Below are 20,380 nucleotides of genomic sequence, written 5' to 3'. Positions count from 1 at the left end.
AGCATACGGTCTCATTTGTATAGCTGGGCCTATCTCTACCTGGACCCAGGTGCTGTAGTCGATGTGATTGTGTCCAGCCTAGAGGGAGAATCATCCAAATGGTTGAACAATTTATATAACGAGCAGGCCCCTGAATTGGAGGACCCCCACCTTTTCCTCCTGGGGCTAAGGGACCCATCCATCGCCCTCAGAGTGGAAGAGCAAATCCATAAGATAAAGCAAGCTGGCCGGCCTGCCCTAGAGTACGTGTGGGAGTTTCGAAAGCTGACCAGTTGGATAGAGAGATGGTCTCAGCAATCCATAATTCATCTTTTTAGAAAAGGGTTAGATGACTACCTTTCTCTGGCATGTATCTACCGAGCTGTACCTGACCAAGTGCATGAATGGTACCAGGCAGCGGTGAAATTAGATGTTCAGCTTGCCTGCTATAAGAAGCCTCTCCTACCTGAACCTGACCCAAGGTCAGAACAACCTGAATGACAGTCGCCCCCATGAAGATCTCCAACTACTGTGATGGCTGAAAGACCCAAGCCACCAGTAGACCCAGCAATTAAGTGTTTCCGATGTGGACAACAGGGACATCGAGCAGTGAAATGCCCGGTCCCCTTCCCCCAACAGCAAAACAGATCAGGACCAGCAATGAGAAAGAGACCTGCACAGCGGCTAAAGGGAGAGAAATCCAACAACACAGGAACCTGTTGTACAGGTCACACATGGGAGGACGCTGGAACTCAGACTGGATCCACCCCCCTTCTACCCTCTTTCAACAGTGACAGTGAAGGGGAGAAAAACCCGATGGTGAGTCGACGCATCCTACCCTTTTTATTGCCTGCTAAACTCATACTCCCCAAGTCAGGGGCACAAGTAGACCTGAAAGTGCTAGTCGATACTGGCTGCTCCCAATGCATCATTAGCCTGTCATGTGCCTTAAGACTGGGCATATGGGCTAAGCCGCTCTCCAAACCTGTGAGGTTTGAGTAAGCCGATGGCTCTCTAATGGGAGGGACTTTAGTCATGCAATTAACGGAGCCCTTACACCTGGAAATAGGTGAGCACTGGGAGTTTATTCGCTTCCTGGTAGCTCCAAAGATGTCTGAGACTGTGATCCTAGGACTAGCCTGGCTAGACAAATGGAACCCATTTATCTGGTGGGAAAAAGGAATGAGAACTGTGAGATTACCCATAGGGCCCGACCCCCCCTTTGATTCAACAGATGTTACAGGGGATTTTAGCCCACCCAATGAGCAAGCGCACATGGCTGCCTTGCGGCCACCTGGCAAGCAGCTCATACCCAGCAAGTACCAGGACCTAGTGGAGGTGTTTAAATAATAAACCTTTATTGTCAAAGTACAACATGTGTACATTGAGATTAGCTGAGCCTCCCCCCATGCTCTCTCCCCCCAACACACAGTGACAATAAACCCTCCATCCTACCACACCATGTGAACCAACTACACCACACACTGGCCTCCCAAGTCAATTCTGCATAAGTTCACAGAGATTATGTCCCATTTAAAAGCCTAACAGCCCACGGATAAAAGCTATTTTTCAGCCTGTTGGTATGGCTGGCTATATTCCTATATCTCCTACCACATGGTAGGAGAGTAAAGAGATACCGTCCAGGGTGTGAGTCATCCCTGAGAATCTTCCTCACTCTTCCAAGGCAACGAGCCCTGGCGATGTCATCCAGTGGTGTTAGGGAACAGCCCACAATGTCTTGTGCTGTGCTCACTACCCTCTGTAATACTTTTCTGTCCGCGGCTGTCAGACCAGCATACCAAACCACAATACCATACGAGAGGACGCTCTCTTAAAAGAGGGTCATTAGCCATTGTTCTACCCTGTTCTTCCGCAAGACCCTAAGAAAGTGAAGCCTCTGTTGGGCCTTTCTAGCCACCTGGGTTGTGTTAACTTTCCAGGTCAGATCTTCACAGAGGTAGACTTCCAGAAGTTTAAAGGAGGAAACTCACTCTATACAGTCCTCCCCGATGTAAAGTGGGGCAGGTTCCTCCTTTTTTCTCCGGAAGTCTAACACCATCTCTTTCGTCTTGCCAATGTTTAGGTGCAAGTTGTTGTTACTACACCATATGGATAGTTTTTGTACCCCCGCCCTATATGCTGTCTCATCCCCACCTGTAATAAGACCCACCACAGTTGTATCATCTGCGAACTTGATTATCGCAGTGGATGGGTCAGATGATACACAATAATAAGTGTATAAAGAGTACAGGTAGGGGCTAAGCACACAGCCCTGTGGCGTGCCGGTGCAAAGCTTCAGGGGGGTGGACAAAGCAGACCCGACCCTCACTGTTTGTAACCGATCCCTAAGAAAGTCTTGAATCCAATCGCAGATGGCGGGGGAGAATTTCAAGTCAGTCAGCTTCTCGATGAGAATGCTCGGCAAAATGGTGTTGAAAGCCAAGCTGTAGTCAACAAAAAGCATCCTGACATAACTTCCAGGTCTCTCGAGATGACTTGCTACAGAGTGTAAAGCAGTAGCTATGGCATCGTCTGTCGACCTATTTCCCCTGTAGGCAAATTGATGTTTATCAAAGTCCAGTGAGAGGCATGTCCTAAGATGTTGGAGAACCAATCTTTTGAAGCATTTCATGACTACAGACATTAATGCAATGGGTCTTTAGTCATTCAGGCACTCAACTGCAGTTTTCTTGGGGACTGGGACAATGGTAGCTGCTTTCAAGCATGATGGTACACATGCAAGGAGATGTTAAAAATCCTTGTCAGGACCCCTGCTAATTGATCAGCACAATTCCTGACCACTATCCCCAGCACCCCATCTGGGCCTGCGGCTTTGCTGGGATTCACAGCCTTCAATACAGCTCTCACTTGGTGTTCGCACAGGGTGAGTGGCTGAGAGTCAGAAGGCCGGCCAGCAAAGGCTACGGGGTCTTTAGTGAGAAAGAATGCAATACCTTGCCTCCTCACCGGCCCAATGATTGTTCCATTGAACTATTACCAGGGGCCAAACTTCCCCAACCAAGAATTTACGCTATGTCCCCCCTTGAAATGGAGGAGATGCAGCGATATGTGGATACAAACCTAGCGGGATTCATCGAACGGGCCAAGTCTACTGTGGGAGCCCCTTTCAAAGAGAAAAAAGATGGGTCTCTACGTCTCTGCGTGGACTATAAAGGCCTAAACACTGTGAGTGTGGAAAATGAATACCCTCACCCCTCCTGAAAGACTTGCTAACCCCACCTGGCAAAGGGGAGTGTCTTCACCAAGTTAGACCTGAGAGAAGCATATTACCGGGTAAGAATAAAGGAGGGGGATGAGTGGAAAACGGCCTTCAACTGCCCCTTGGGAAGCTACCAATTCAAAGTCATTCCATTTGGACTGCAGGGAGCCCCAGTCGTGTTTATGCAATTGATTAATGAGGTCCTACATGAACATTTATAGAAAGTGGTTCTGGTGTATCTTAATGACATTCTGATATACAGTACGAATATGACTGATCACATACAACTGGTCAGAGAAGTGTTAAACTATTGAATGCCAAACTTTATGTCAAATTGTCGAAATGTTAATTTCACGAAACCTGATTAGATTATCTCAGCTATAGAATTTCCGATGAGGGCATCGAAATGAACCCAGCCAAAGTGAAAACTATAATTGAATGGCAGCCCCCAAACACTTGCAAACAGCTCCAAAGCTTCCTAGGGCTTGCCAATTTCTACCATGAATTCATTCCCTCTTTTGCCAAGATTGCTCTACTCCTTACAGAATTAGTCAAAATGGGCAAGGGAGGGGGAAAACCATGACCTGGCCAGCCACTAGCATGGACTATGAGTTGCCAGAAAGCTTTTGAGAATTTAAAAAGACTATTTGTGGCTGAACCGGTCCTAAAGCACCCCTGCCCCAGGGAACCCTTTGTAATTCAAGCATATGCCAGTGACGTTGCATTCGGAGATGTGTTACTACAAAAGAATAAAAGTGGAGTCCTACAACTTGTGCCTATACCTATAAAAAATTCACGGAAGGTGAGAGGAGATGGACAGTCTGGGAGAAGGAGGCCTTTGCAATTAGGTGGGGGCTATTAACCTGGCAACACTATTTAGAAGGGAGCAAGGTGCCTTTTGAAGTATGGACAGATCACAAAAATTTAGAGGCACTAAAAACTCCCTGCAAATTGTCCCCAAAGCAAGTGCGATGGGCACAGTACTTTAACCATTTTATCTTTAGTTTAAAGTACATACCAGGAAGGAAAAACTTCCTAGCTGATGCGCTATCCCGACTGCCACAGTACAAAAGTGAACACTTGGTAGACTAAGTAATCCATGCTAGTTTGTGAAACTGACATTTTGACAGTTTGGTGTATTAGTGTCCGAACAGTTTTTTCAGCACCTGTCGCATGAGTTTCACATGTTCATCCATAGTCTCAGTGTAGATGAGGATGTCATCCAGGTACACCAAAACCCACTTATATAAATGCTCATGCAGTACCCCATTTATGAGCTGCATAAATATGGCAGGGGTCCCCTGCAGTCCAAAAGGCAGTTGAAGGCAATTTTTCACTTGTTGCCTTACTTGACCCTTACTCGATAATGCACCTCCTTATATTTTCCCCTTGGCTAAATGTCACAACATGTCCTTCATAAGGGGGAGGGGATACATGTTTTCTGCACACACACTGTTAATATCACAAAAATCAATGCACAATCTCAGGCGACACATCTTTCTTCTCTTTAGATAGCAGGGGTGCTACCACTCGAGATTTTGCTGTTTGGATAAATCCCCTCGTTAATGTAGTCCCTCAACTCCTTCATCTCCTTTGGAGTCATGGAATACATCTTTGGCTTGGGGAGCTTCGCTCCAGGCAGGATCTCAATAGCACAGTCTGTGGGGCGATGAGGGGGCAGGACTTTGTACTCCTTCTTGCTGAACGCCTCCATAAGGTCTCGGTACTCTCTTGGGATGGCCTGCTGCTCCTCTCCCTTCTCTGATACTGCTTTGCTGTACTCTAAAGACTTTCCTCACTTCTACTCCCGGCTCAGGCTTCCCCTTTTCCTTCTCAGGGGGATTGGGACTTCACCTCTTCATACCACTCACTTTGGGGCTGTCTCCCAATAAATCCAGGATCCCCACTTTGCTACCTAACCCAGCCCTAAAATCATCTCTTTAACCATTGTTGGGGCGACCAGGAATTGAATTGTCTCTTCGTGGCCCCTAAATTTCAGTTGCACCTGCTCCATTAATTGGGAGGCACCCTTGCCCCCCCTACCAAGGTGCCATCAACTTGTTCAAACTTCATGGCCTTCCTAAACTTTCTCACATGTAGTTCTAACTTTTGTACTGTGGGCTGGCTAATCAAGCATCAGGTGCAGCCTGAATCTATAAGTGCCTTTACCATCCCCTTTGCCTCTGAGTGGGGTGCTGCAATGTCCACTTTAGCTGCGAAGTGGTTGACTGGTCCACTCACCATTGGGTCATCTTCTCCCTCACTGTCACTGTCATAGAGGGTCATCTGTGGCTCCTCTTCAGTCGGAGTTCCATCCCCTTCACTTTCGGGGGGAGACCTCAACGCCTTGGGCTGCCCCTCATGACTTCTCTTTCCTCCTCTTCGGTGGCTTGTTAGGCTTCAGAGGGAAGGGACAGCAGAACCCGCTCTAGGTATTGGTGTCAGGGATACTGCTGCGCAATGGCTCTCCTGGCTGCAGTGGAAGCACAGGATGGGGGGGACAACTTGAAGCTTCAGCAGAGGCAGGAGACGCCATTGCCAGCTGCTTTCTCCCTCATGCGCTCTTCTTTTGGCTTTTCTTCAGGCGCGATTCAAATCTCCCATGGCCCTTGTATTCCATCAGGTCTAGCTCCACAGTGGTCACCAGTTGGTACCAGTTGTTGAGCTGGTCTTGGATCCCTCTGCCCAGGTTCGTGCACTATAGGTCACAGCCCAACCCGTCTTGAAAGTAGAGGGTCAGGAGTTGCTCTGGCCAGTGCCTCAGCCTCCTTGCCATCTTCCTGAACTCTCTGATGTATTCTGCTATGGATCTGTTCTCCTGCCTGGCGTTCAGACCTCAGTCTTGGCTCGTCGGGGTTGTGTGGCATTGCTGAACTGGGCTCTTGACTTCTTCAAGGAAAGCATCCAGATCCCCTAGTTCGGGAGCTCCCTCATCATCGAAAGCAACCACCCATTCCGTGGTTTCTCCCTCATGTTTCATCGACAGTAACATCCACACAGGCCTTTTCATCAGGATACATCTGGCCAAATTGATCCAGGTGTGACCACATCTAGTTCAGGAAGAAAGCCAGCTTCTCTAGGTTTCTATTGAAGGTTGCTTTTAGCGATGGAGGTTGCTGGACTCCGGGTGCAGGCCAATGCCATGGAGCCCATCCCCTTGCATAGGGGAAAGGCCCAGGCTGGGCGGCTGGCATTGGCGGTTGCAGCCACAGCTGGCCAGCCATTCCAGGTGGTTGGACAATTGTTGGCTGAGGACTAGCAGCCCTGAGTCCTAGACTCGCACCAGACTGAGGACAGGTAACCCTCTGGGGGCTGGCCGACCCCCCCAGTTGCAGTGGTCACTGCCCTTGGATTGGATCGAGGAGACAGGCTTGGCGTGGCTGCCACGAGGGCTGAACCTTGTTTGGGAAATCCGCTGCCGGCTCCTAGCCAACTCCCTTCCCCGTACTTCCAGGTTGCACAGTCTCTTCCATAGCTGCTCAATCAACTGACTGTTGCCTATTGTCAAATGCCTCCAGCCCACTGGCCCTTTCCATTCCAAAATTTTCCTCAAAAATTTTCCTCTTCCTCCTTTCAGACATCTTCCCCTCACAGCCCCGCCCCAGAGATGACCGGATAGTATAGGGCAGGGGTCAGCAACCTGAAACAGTGAAAGAGCCACTCGGAACCAGTTCCCCCACAAAAGGAAAAACTGGGAGCCGCAAAAAATGCATGCGCATGCGTGTACGTGCGCGCATTCGCAGAACAGCGTTTGACTGAAGAGTGGAGACAAGGCGAGATATGCACCTACCCTGCATATTTGAATTGATTGGTTGAACCTTTTTAGTCCCACTTTTTTTTTGGACTGCACATGGCAGAGGACTGGGAGCCGCAGGAGACGGCTGAAAGAGCCACATGTGGCTCCGGAGCCGCGGGTTGCAGACCTGTGGTGTAGGGGGTTCAGGACCCCTTAATTGATTTTCATTTTTAATGATGGCTGACTGTGTCAAAGTTCTGGCTGATGATCCCAACAAAGCAAGCACACCTGAGACATTGCAATCTCTAATGCCAGGCTTTGTTGAGCATAGCATACCGGCACTAATGAAAGCAAAAGTCAGTTCTGATTAAATTGGTGTGAAAGCACTATATTAAAAGTATAGCAACTCTCTTTCCCCCTGATAGTGCAGGTCACATTACCTAATTAACCTCCAGACAATTGTTATGAGAAAGTATCTTCAGTTTCCAAAACAAACTCATGGATGACCTTGCAGCTCAACAGCTGCAACACACATTCCATTCTCCGCCAGGTTTTGTAAGTAAGCCAAGGGGAAAAAAGTGTCCAAAACAGCATGAAGTTTTCCGAGCTTGACACCCATACTGGCTTCTGGAATAGCTTTACTTGTTTCTCGATGTTCACAGATCCGTTGCTTGATTATGTTTTCCAAGTTCTTCCCAGGTATTTTTTTTATTAAAGAGTTTTACAAATACATTTTAAACATAAAAACCCATCCCTCCCTCTCCCTCCCCCCCCCCGACTTCCCAGAGCAAATACAGGGTATTAACCCTAACAATCTTAAACTATAATATGCTAACTAGCTATAATAACACTTTAAGTCCTATCGCACTTTAACTCTCCTTAAAAATAACTAAATAATAACAAATCTTATAAATCTAATACTTATTCAAATACTAAATGAAACTTTTTAGTCCCATATTTATTCTGGATATAATCAATCCATCTTCTCCATTCCAAAATATATCTTTGTTGCGAATGATCTTTCAAATATGCTGAGATTTTTGCCATTTCTGCCAGGTTTGAAACTTTTAAAGTCCATTCTTCTATAGTAGGCAAATCCTCCTTCTTCCAATATTGTGCTACCAGTAGTCTTGCTGCCGTTATTAAATTCAACATCAATTTAGTTTCTATAGCAGTAGAGTCTATAGTAATACCCAGCAAAAATAATTGTGGAGAAAACTTTTATCTTTTTCTTAAATATCTTCTGCATATTCCACCAAATTTTAATCCAAAAAGCTTTTACTTTTTTACAAGTCCACCATATATGATAATACGTTGCATCATCACAACCACACCTCCAGCATTTAGGCTGATAATTTGGATACATAAATGCCAATTTCTTAGGATCTAAATGCCATCTATAAAACATCTTATAAAAATTCTCTCTTACATTTTGTGCCTGTGTAAATTTTACATTTCTGACCCAGATTGTTTCCCAAGTATCCATCGTTATTGGTTCTTGAATATTCTGGGCCCATTTTATCATACAATCTTTAACAAGTTCCGTTTCTGAATTTAATTCTATCAATGCATTATATATCCTCCTTATATGTGCAGGACTTTGATCTCTAATTTGTTTCACCAAATTTTCATCTATAGAAATACCAATTTTCTGATCCTGTTTCCATCTAGCTTGTAACTGCCCATACTGGAACCAAGTTTGTACTATCTTTTCTTCTTTTAAAATATTAAATGGCTTTAATTGCCACACATTTCTTTCCAATCTAAGAATTTCTTTATATGTAGTCACATCATGCTTAAATCCCACATTTATATTTTCTATCGCATGTTTAGGTATTGCCCAAATTGGAATTTTAAAATTCAACTTATAACAATATTTTTTCCAGACTCGCAACAGGGCGTATCTTAATATATATGTCTTAAAAACATTATCCACTTTTTTATCATACAATAAATAAGCATGCCAACCAAATAACAAATCATATCCTTCAATATTCAGTAATCTCCCTTGTGTTAAACCAATTACTAATTGATGATAATGCCGCAGCCTCATAGTATAATTTAAAATTGGGCATTTTAAGACCACCTCTTTCACATACATCTTGCATTATCTTAAGTTTAACTCTCGGTCTCTTCCCTGCCCAAACAAATTTATTAATACCTCTCTGTCATTCCTCCAAATTTGAATCTTTTTAAAGTATAGGTATCGTTTGAAACAAAAATAAAAATTTAGGTAAAACATTCATTTTCACAGCTGCAATTCTTCCCAATAAGGACAATTGTAATTTTTTCCAACTATCTAATTCTTTTTGTATTTTTAACCATAACAATTCATAATTATTTTTATATAATTTCACATTTGAAACTGAAAGATAAACCCCCAAGTATTTAATCTTAACTATTTCAAATCCCGTTAGTTTTCCTAAAGCTTCCTTTTGTTCTTTAGTCATATTTTTAGACAATATTTTAGTTTTTTGCCTATTTACCTTAAATCCAGAAACTTGTCCATATTGTAAAATTATTTCCATTAAATCTATAACCGATTGAGTTGGTTGAGTTACTGTAATTACCAAGTCATCCGCAAACGCTTTCAGTCTATAATCTTGATCTTTAATTTTAATTCCCTTTATTTTCTCTGAATCACGTATCTTGATTAACAATATTTCCAATGTTAAAACAAATAATGGTGACAGCGGACAACCCTGTCTTGTTCCCTTTTCAATTTTACAAGCTTCTGTTAAACTACCATTAATTATTATTTGAGCTGTTTGTTTTTGATATATTGCCCTAATAGGTTGTAAAAACCTATCACCAAACTTCATCTTCTCCAAAACTTTAAATAAAAATTGCCAATTCAATTGATCAAAGGCCTTTTCGGCATCCAAAAAGATCAACACTGCGGGGACTTGATTATTTCTTTCCAAAAATTCTAATAAATTTACGATATGTCTCACATTATTTTTCATTTGTCTACACTTATAAATCCTGTTTGATCACTATGAATCATTTGCTGCATAACCTTCATTAATCTATTTGCTAAAATCTCTGCAAATATTTTATAATCATTATTTAAAAGCGATATAGGCCTATAATTTTTAAGTTGAACAAGATTTTGATCTTCCTTAGGGATCAAAGTTATAAATGCTGTTTCCCACGATGGAGGCACTTCTCCTCCAGATTGAATTGTTCTAAATAATTCTTTTAATGGCTCCACCATTTGTGATTGTAAATTTTTATAATAAATAGCTGATAAACCATCTGTACTGGGTGCCTTACCCACTTTCAATTATTTAATTGCTAAAATAATTTCTTCAGCAGTTATCAATTGATTGATCCCTTCCTGTTGCTCTTGTGTAAGTATTGGGATATTCACGTTCTGTAAGTAACTATCCATATCTAAACCTTGCTTTATATCCTTACCATATAATTTAGAATAAAATTCAACAAAAGCTTTTTTAATAAGATTTTGCTGAAACACCTCTTTACCCTTATATTCTGTCTTGTGATCTTTGTTTTTTCCTTAATAAATAAGCTAACCACCTACCCGGTTTATTAGCATTATTAAAAGTATTATTTTTGGCATATCGTAGATTAGTTGCCACTTGATTTGCCATTAACATATCAAACTGTCCTCTTAACAAGTTAATTACTTCTTTCAACCTCTTATCAGATGGGTTCAGAATAAAAGCTTTCTCTTTCAACTTTATTTCCTCTATTTCTTTATGCTTATATTCCAATCTATATCTATGTTTATTATTCAAATATATTAGCACTCCTCTCATATAAGCTTTACTTGCATCCCAAACCATTTCAGTGGGAGTACCCTTATGCATATTCATGATAAAAAATTCTCGCATATACTTTTTACATTCTACCACATTTTCTTCATATATAAACAAATTTTCATTTAATCTTCATGATCTTCTATCCCTCATGCCCTTGGGCATATCTTAATCTTCTTAATCCTAGAAAAAAAATCATTAGTAGTTAATATAAAATCAATCCTAGAAAAAGATTGATGTCTGTCAGAAAAAAAGTAAAATCCTTTTCTTCCAGATTTTGTTCTCTCCAGACATCACGCAATTCCAAGTCATCTTTCAAATCAAAAAAAGATTTTGGCAATCTAGCATGGCTTGGAGTATTTTTAAAAAACCCCTTTTTATCTTTCTGAGTATCCAACACTCCATTCCAATCTCCCATTAAAATACTCAATTTATAATCCCATTGAGTTATTTTATTATGTAACAGTTTATAAAATTCTCCTTGCTGTTGATTAGGTGCATATACTCCAATTAAAAGTGTTTTCTTAATTATAATATATCTTCCTTGTTTATCTGCTTCAATGAAATTAGCTGCTAAGTCTTTCTTTACATAGATAACCACTCCATTTTTCTTCTCTGGAGCAGATGCAATAAATTGTATGCCCAGTCTAGAATTTATCAAATATTTTTGATCAGATGCACGAATATGCGTTTCTTGCAAACATATAACATCATTTTTAAATTGTTTTAATCCATGAACATTCCAGGTTAGAAACTTTGTCACCATCTTTTGCGACTTGAAGCTTTCGGAGCGTTTCTTGCAGATCCATAAGCATCTGCCTCTTTGGCCTAGCCCCTCTCACTGCTTCACTAGTAAATTCCTGACTTGTAGTTATAGAAGACTGTTTCTGTTGTTGTTGTTGTTCCTTATGTCTAGATGCAGCCCGTGTCACTCTTTGAGTCTTAGATTCTTCTAATAAAACCAGGGGTTGCACAGTTTCCGAAATTTGCTGTACTTCTTGTACCTGTCGCTCTCCTTCTTCTTTTCCTCCTTTAACTTCTTCTTTCCCTCCTTTAACTTCTGAAGATGGCAGTGAACCTGCTTTCAATACATTAGAATAAAAATCACGTGCTTTCAGGACTGTATTAAGACGATATCTTATTCCAGCATAATTCACCACAATCCCCATTGGTATTTCCCATCTGAACTGAAGCTGTTGTTTTTTAAATTCATCTGCCAGAAAAACAAAATCTTTCCTTTTTCTCAAAATTCTTGGGGGAATCTCTTTCAGAATCAAAACCTCTTGATTAGCCACTTTAAATCTATTATTGTAAAAAGCTTGAATGATCTCATTTCTGATCTTTCTCTTTGTAAAATAAACCACATCCCTTGGCAGTTTCCTTTGCCTAGCAATTCAAGAATTAACACGAAATACTTTATCTATCTCCACAAAAAAATCTTCTGGTTGAATTCCCAAAATAGGCGCCAGACCATCCACCAACATCTCCTCCAGATTTTCCTGTGGTTTTTCCTTTAAGCCTCTTATCTTCAGGGCAAACTCCATGTCTCTATATTGTGTCATAACCACGTCATCATCAATTTTGTCCAATTTATTCTCAACTTCACACATTTTAGCCTCCAGCATCAGATTATTTTGTTTCACTTCTTCCACACATTCATCCAGACTCTCAATACAACCTAAGAGCCCTTGAAATGCCATCAAAATGTCCTCCCGTATTTCCTTATTTTTTTCTTCAATAAGTTCTGCCACCTGCTCAGATATTTTTTCAGACTGAAGTTTTAAAGCATCTTTTAAAGAATCTTGTAAGTCTTTTAAAGTCAGTGGAGGTGCAGCAGCTGCAGCAGGTAACATCAAAGATTGAATTCCAGATTGCTGAACAGGTGATGCCCCCGGACTTTTAGAAACAGGAATTCTAGGCAGTTTGGAAGCCATTTTAGCACCTAATTTGTTTACACACTTTCACTTTTCTGCCCCATTTGCAGTTGTAGTTTAAATGTTAAATATCCAAGTCTTATAGTCACTTTTAAACAGCTCCAAAATTTAACAAAATCTTAAAGTTCTGAAAATCCACTTTAGATATTCCTCCTCAGTATCCAAACAATCACTTTCACTTTGAGAAGAAAAAAAAGACACTTTCAATGCTTGTTACAAAGAATCACTCAGGCGCCATCTTTCCATCCTTTTTAAAACGATCGTTGAAACAGGAAAAAAGTTGAAGTTCCAGAGTTAAAGTCTTATATTTGCTGTTTATATTGCTCCCACATCCGCTCCGCCTGCATCAATTACTCCAAAAAACAAACAAAGCCAGCAGGAGTGGATTCAGCGTCTTGTTCTGCTTAAAAGCAGAAAAATCCTCCGATCTGGAGTGTTTCCGGGCTTCAGGGGAGCTCTCACCCTTCAAGCCCCAGAATAAACATTCTGGGGTTCTAGGGGAGCTCTACCCCTACCCAGAGACTCCCCTTCCCCTTTTCGCCCGAGGGGAAGGGTTTTTAAGCTGCAGAACAGCTGATCGTCGGCTGCTCCGCGGCTTTAACAAAATGGATCCCGACCGTCCACGACGCTGAAGTGCCACCCGGAAGTCCCTTCCCAGGTATTGATGTCAGCCTGATTGGACTATAGTTTCCTGGAATCATTTTTTCTCCTTTTTGAAGATTGGAACCACATCAAGCTCTTTTCCAGCTCTCTGGTAGTTTTCTGGTGCTCCAGGATCTTTGAAATATATGGTTCAGTGATTGAAAGGTCACATCTGCCAACTCCTTCAGAGCTCTGAAATGTAATCTATTCTGGTCCTGGTGATTTGAAGTTGTCTAGAGGGGCTAGATATTCTCTTGCCATTTTCTTGCCTATTTTGACTTATTTTGTTTATCTGTCTTCCATGGTGCTCCTTTTGATAAGTTGGACTATTTTTTGCAAAGAATGAATTAAATAATTTAGCTTTCTCCCTGCTACCTGTTATCTCCTTGCTAACTTTTCCCACAAATATACCAATCATATCCTTTACCTTTTCCTTGCTTTTTACATGTTGAAATAAAGTTTTTTATTGTCTTTGACGTTTGTTATAAGTTTTAGTTCATCCTAAGCTTTAGCTTTCTTAACTTCATCTTTGCAGATTTGGGCTATTTGCTGGTACTCTGCTTTACCTATGTGTCCCTCTTTTGCATATTTTTTATACTTGTCCTTTTTATCTTTCACTTTATCAGAGAGTACTTTATACATCCATGCTGGTTTCCTCTGAGTGTTATTTTTCTTTCTCAGTGGTATTGTGGTAGACAGGGCTTTTATAATCTTACTTTTCAGAGTTTTCTAAGTTTCTTGATTACTTTTCCTCTTTAAGATTTTCATCCATGGAATCCTTCCTAAGCTCTCTTTAAAGTTTATTGAAATCAGCTATCTTAAAGTCTAAGATACTTGTTTGACTTTGTTCTATTTCTTGTGCCTCCATAATGTTGAATTCCCATATGACATGCTCACTCTACCGAAAAGTTCCTACAACTTCAACCTCCTCTGCCATTTCATCTCTGTTAGTAAGAATTAAGTGATAAAAAGGCAACAAATTGCTATGTATAAGATAAGAAATAAAAGAACATCTTTTTTCTAAAGGGACTATACTACAGGTGTAAAATTGAAGGAATTTTGAAAATTTAAATAAAAAACATAGAGTATGTAGATGATAGACAATATAAAAGAAATCTATAACAAGCAATGAAAAAAATGAAAATGGTAAAGCACCAGATCCAGATGGGCTGACAGCCCTATATAACAAAAAGGGTAGATAAGGAACTGGTGGACCTACTATTAAAGATGATGAATGAAATTAAACCAAGAAAAACAATACCAAAGACATAGGAAAAGGCATATATAACATTAATATACAAAAGAGGGAAGGACCTGAAAGAACCTTGATTATGTACATGAATATCCTTATGAATGTTGATCATAAGATTTTTTTATTTTTTATTTTAATCCCATTTATATCCCGCCCTTCTCCGAAGACTCAGGGCGGCTTACAATCTAAGCACAAATCAATGTACTTAGCAATAGCCTTCATTCTATGTATATGCCTGCTTATTAGGTCTTTCGGGTCCCCCCAAGCGGCATTATTACAAAGTCAACTTATTGCCCCCAACAATCTGGGTTCTCATTTTACCTACCTCGGAAGGATGGAAGGCTGAGTCAACCTTGAGCCTGGTGGGATGCGAACCTGCACTAATTGCAGGCAGCTGGTGTTACTTAAGAAGGCATTAGCCCACTGCTCCATCAAGGCTCTTATAACAATCTCTGCTTTGCCAGCATGACTTGGGTCAGAACAGCATGGGAAGGTATTTTAAAAGATTGCCAAACAATAATGACTTAATCGCCAGCTCTCAATACCCTAATTAACAACCAAAAGCTACACACAAGCAGGAATGATATAAATACAATATGTAAAACAGCCAAGTGCACATATTTTGGAGAGAGAGAAGTTCCCTGAGGATGGGCACGAGCCTGAAAGCTTGGAAGAATAAACCTTTGGTTCAGTGACCAACTCAGATAGGATCCTGCAACATTATCCTGGGACATGTATATTTAGCTTCATATGTGATTGCTAAACAATTGGACCTCAGTATTTCCTCTATCTGAAAGATCCTCTACAAGTAGAGATTTTAAACAACTGCTAACTTGCCCAAGGTTAGGTTTCTCGACAAGTTCAGCCTGAAAGCAAAAGGCAAAATGCTGAAAGAAGTCTCTGAGAATGCCAGAATTTCATCAAGTGATCTATTGGTAGCTTCTATAGATGTCAAACTGCACGAAGCTACCATTAAAAAGAAGCTGCCCAAAATATATCTATAAAGCTATCTATATTGCATGATAGGACAAAAGAACCGAGGTAAATTTGTTCATTTGAACAATTGAGATAAAAAGAGAATTATACCAGAAATACCAGAAGACAAATTTGGGAAAAAAAACTCTTCATCAGAAGAACCTGATACCAGCAGTAAAGTATGGTGGTGGAAATGTTAGGATTGGGGGCTGTCTTGCTGCATCTGAGCCTGTATAATTCACCATCATAGACTTTTCATTGTACCAGAGGGTGTACTATCTGCTAGAAGATTGAAGTGCAACCAGAAGTGAACCTTACAATATGACAATGACCCTGAACATTTCAGTAAATCCATGGCTAGGGGAATGGCTAGTGGGGAAAAGAAATAGAGGTTTCTGAAACAGCCAAAACAAAGCCCTGATCTAAATTCCATCAAAATGTGGGATGATATTAAATGACTATGTATAAATCATTACACAGTTGAAAACATTCTGCATGGAGAAATGGGGGAAAAATTCCTCCCAGTTGATAACAGAAATGAAACATATAGTTGTTTCTTCCCAAAGAGGCCATACCAGGTATTAAAGCCAAGAGTGTACTTATTTTTTGCACAGAAGGAAATGGTGTATCTGTTAATTTTATTTGAATAAATTATTTCAAAGTACATTTTTCACAATTATTTGTTCAATTGCATTTCTTCTATATACAGGTAGTCCTCAACTTATGATCACAATTGAGCTCAAAATTTCTGTTGCTAAGTGAGACAGTTAAGTGAATTTTGGTCCTTTTTATGACATCAGTTGTTAAGTGAATCAGTGCAGTTGTTAAGTTGGTAATGTGGCTGTTAAGTAAATCTGCCTTCCCCATTGATTTTGCTTGTCAAGGTCACAAAGATTGGTCACCTGACCCAGGACAATGCAACTATCATAAATATGAGTCAGTTGCCAAATGTCTGAATTTTGATCATGTGTCTCTGGGGATGTGCAATGATCTTGTGAAAAATGGTCATGTCACTTTTTTCAGTGCTGTTATAATTTTAGATGTTCACTAAATGAATAGTTGTAAGTTGAGAACTAACTGTAGAATGAAGATAAATACTCGAATGCCCACATATGTTAAAAGAGAAAAAAAAGCCCTACGTGAGGTGTTCTTTTTTTTCACATTTCTGTAAATTGCTACTGAGCTGTTAAATGGAGACAGAACAAATAAAACATTGCATGATAAAATGGAGGCAAAATTTTAAAAAAGTAATAACCTTGGAACAAGTGTCATTTCTATTTGGAAAAAAAAGCAAATTGAACACAAAGCTACAGTCTAAGGAAAAATTGTTATAACAATTAATGGTAAATAAAAAAATAAATGGTATAAAACTCTCTCCTTTCTTGTGACAGTTATTGGGATGTTTATCAATCTCAGTAACTTCTCTACATAGTTGTCCGTGATGATTTTACATGACTGCTAGCATTTGTGTGTTTACAATAAATTTTGTGCCTATTATGTAGCAATGCTACCACAGATTTTTCAAGTTCCAACTATATCTTTCATGTTCTTTTAATCGAGAACTAATAGTACATGTAGTAGAAGAGTCTAAAGGTTAAACAGAATTTGATTTCCATCCCTTTACAACACACCAAAATAAAACACTACTTAATTAACTAACACCATATATAATCTACAGCAATGTGTTCAAAGAAAAATTTGCTCCTTCCGAACTTCTTCAGATCAGACTAATTACAAATTCAAGAATCAATCAGAATCAGAATTATGATGACATGATCCAATTAGTTCTGTTACAAACACAAGAAGAGCTCAGTTAGTTTCTGCTCTTATCTGGAACTGCCAAGCATGCTTAGGGAACTCTAGAGCAGAGCACTCACCTCTGAAGATGCCAGCCATAGTTTGTGGGCAAATTGGAAGAGGTTTTAGGGGTTGCAATTCTCATTTCTGGTTGTTGACTAGTATTACTGTTACAATGAGCCACTACATCTTGTTCTTAAATCCATATTTTCCTCCCACAGGCCTTTGCATTTAGCTATTATTCATGAGCAGACAGCTGTGATTATGCAACTGGTCCAGGTGGCTGTAAGCATTCCTAATCAACAGGTCATCAACATCACAAATCACTTACAGCAGGTATAATAGGTAGTGTCTCAAATTCAGAGGTAACACATTTGTGGTGAGAGAAGGATGTGCATGCACATAGGGAAGATATGATCAGGAGGTGTAGTTGAATTCACTTGAACATACCACGTTTCCCTGAAAATAAGACTAGTCTTATATTTTGGGGGGGACAAAAAGACCCATTAAGGCCTTTGGGGGAATGTCGTATTTTGCAGCTGCCACCCACTCCATCCCACCATCTGGTTGCTTACCTAATATAAGCCCTACCCCAAAATTAAGCCCTAGTTAAGAACCCGTCTACTCCATCCCACTATTTGGTTACGCGCTGCCACAATAGGACAGGAGAGCGTGCATTGCATCAGTGCAGCCACCATGAGGTGGGCTGCTTATCTCAGGGTCCCCGCAGTCAGGCCACTCCCTCTTCAGTGACCTCCCCCCACCCATTCATTGATCTGGCTGCCTGCCTGCCTCTTCCCTTTCACTCCCCTCCTGAGCCGGACTGCTATGCTATGGAGGATGGGTGGGGGAGGCTCAGTCGTCTTACCTGGTCCCCCTCCACCATTTTGGAGCCAGGAGGGAGTGATGGCAAAAGGTCTCTGCTGTGCAACAGCTGCATCCCCCGCTGAAGGGGCTTTCTTTGGTCCCTGCTGGCCCCACCCACCCCTCCCTGCATATTATCTGTCCAATGGCATCCGCCTCCTCTTCCACCCACCACTAGGATCCTGCGGTGCTGTGGCACTCTGCTCCCTGTTCGCCACCTGTATTGCATGGTTTCAGTGGTGGCAGCTCTGGAGGCCGGTGGTAGGCTCCCTGCATTGTCCCTGGGTTGGCGGTTTTGGCCACTGGCCCCCTTAGCCCACAACTGGGTGTCTGGCAGGCAGAGGGAGGTGGCAGGGGAGGCTTGCACTGCCCAGTCCTTCGACTGACCCCGCCTGTCTGCACCGCTCTCCTTGCCTGAAGGCACATTCCACTGCCACTGCCCTCGCCTCCTGAGCATCTGCCCTGGGAAGCCCTGTAAGCCATTGTAGCTGCAGGCAACCAGATGGTGGGAGGAAGTGGGTGAGCAGCTTCGGCAGGTATCTGGCAGGTGTCTGGTGGGTAGAGCTGCGAAGGGGGCCGGTGGCTGAAACTGCCAGTGCTAGGACAATGCAGAGGGCCTACCACCAGCCCCCAGAGCTGCTGCCATTGAAGCCATACAATACAGGCAGGACCCAAGTGGCAGGTGGAGCAGGAAGAGGGGCCGCCACAGGGCAGGGCAGGGCCAGTGGAGACTGAAGCCTCTAGTGCTGAATGCAACTGTTGCACAGTGACAGTGGAGTCCTTTTGCTGTCACTGCCCCTGGTTCCAAAATGGCAGAGGGGACCGGGTAAGGTGACAGCCTCCCCTGTCCATCCTCCACAGTATGACAGTCCGGCTCAGGAGGCAAGTGAAAGGGAAGAGATAGATGGGCAGCCAGATCATTGAACAGGTGGGGGAGGTTGCTAAGCGGGGAATGGCCTAGCTGCTGGGGCCCTGAGGTAAGCTAGTATGGGATTTGTAGGGTAGCTCCATCCCACCTGCCTCGCCTAACCTCATGGCAGCATTACCAGTGAGACGTGCGATCTGCCCCGTTGTGACCACGAGCAATCAGGCAAGTGGATGGCTTCCTGATGGATGGGGCTGCTGCTGCCACCAGTGCTGCCATTGTGAGGTGAGGCAGGTAGCAGGGCGTGCATGGCCTGGCTGTGGGGGCCCTGAAGTAAGCGGGTGTGGGGAGCATGGAGCAGCTTCATCCCCACTTGCCTCACCTCAACTCATGGTGGCACTGGTGCAACGCGTGCTTTCCTGCCGTGTTGCGGCTGTGACCAACCAGACGGTGGGATGGAGGGCTTATACTAGGCGTATGGGTAAAAATCATGCTAAGGCTTATTTTCTGTTTGGGTCTTATTTTCGGGAAAACGTGCTAAGTACAGGTAGTCTCTGTCTTACAACTACAATAGAGTCCAACATTCCTGTTGCTAAGTAAAACGTTTGTTGTGAATTTTGCCCCATTTTATGACTTTTCTTGCCCCAGTTGTTAAGTGAATCACTGAAGTTATTTAGTAACATGGTTGTTAAGTAAATCTGGCTTCCCCATTGATTTTGCTTGTCAGAAGGTCACAAAAGGTGATCACATGAGCCCGGGACACTGCAACTGTCATGAGTCAGTTGCCCAGCACACAAATTTTGATCATGTTACCATGGGGAAGCTGCAATGGTTGTAAGTGTGAAAAATGGTCATAAGTCACTTTTTTCAGTGCCATTGTTATTTTGAACTGTCACTGAATGAACTGTTGTAAGTCAGGGACTATCTGTAAAGCTCTGTAATTTGATTTCTGGATTGTGCATATAGGTAAATATGTTGTTGAAAATATATTGTAAATACAAGTAGAAATTCTCTTTCGAGAAAATCTATTGATCCTGTTAGCTCTTTTGATGGAACTTGGTTGTGACCTGTTTTTCCTAGACACCGTTACATCTGGCTGTGATCACCCATCAGCCCAGGGTGGCTGCTTTCTTACTTCAGGCTGGAGCAGATCCCACTTTACTGGATCGATATGGTAACTCAGTTGTACATTTGGCTGTACATTTGGATGATGCAGTGATGTTGAAGATTCTTCTCTGTCATTTGGATCCCCAGATTCTCTCACTTCTTGAGATACCTAACTATCTTGGTGAGTAATATGGAAATTGTAAGAATTCTGAGTCTTTTGTCACAGG

General features: G+C 42.0%; 1 protein-coding gene across 5 annotated transcripts in view; it reads left to right on the top strand.

Moving 5' to 3' along the window:
- NFKB2 (nuclear factor kappa B subunit 2) overlaps nucleotides 1–20,380 on the top strand; it is a 102,552-nt gene that overhangs the window by 60,442 nt on the left and 21,730 nt on the right. For all 5 annotated transcript variants that reach the window (XM_081329252.1, XM_081329251.1, XM_081329250.1 and 2 more), the window contains 2 exons: nucleotides 17,539–17,653; nucleotides 20,127–20,334. In XM_081329252.1, the coding sequence (XP_081185378.1) occupies nucleotides 17,539–17,653; nucleotides 20,127–20,334 (323 nt within the window). The remainder of the gene's footprint in view (nucleotides 1–17,538; nucleotides 17,654–20,126; nucleotides 20,335–20,380) is intronic.

The sequence above is a fragment of the Vipera berus genome (assembly GCF_964194415.1).
Source record: "Vipera berus genome assembly, chromosome: 5".
Classification (NCBI taxonomy): Eukaryota; Metazoa; Chordata; class Lepidosauria; order Squamata; family Viperidae; genus Vipera; species Vipera berus.
The sequence above is the reverse complement of the archived record's forward strand: the minus strand, read 5'-3'. Positions and strand labels throughout refer to the sequence as shown.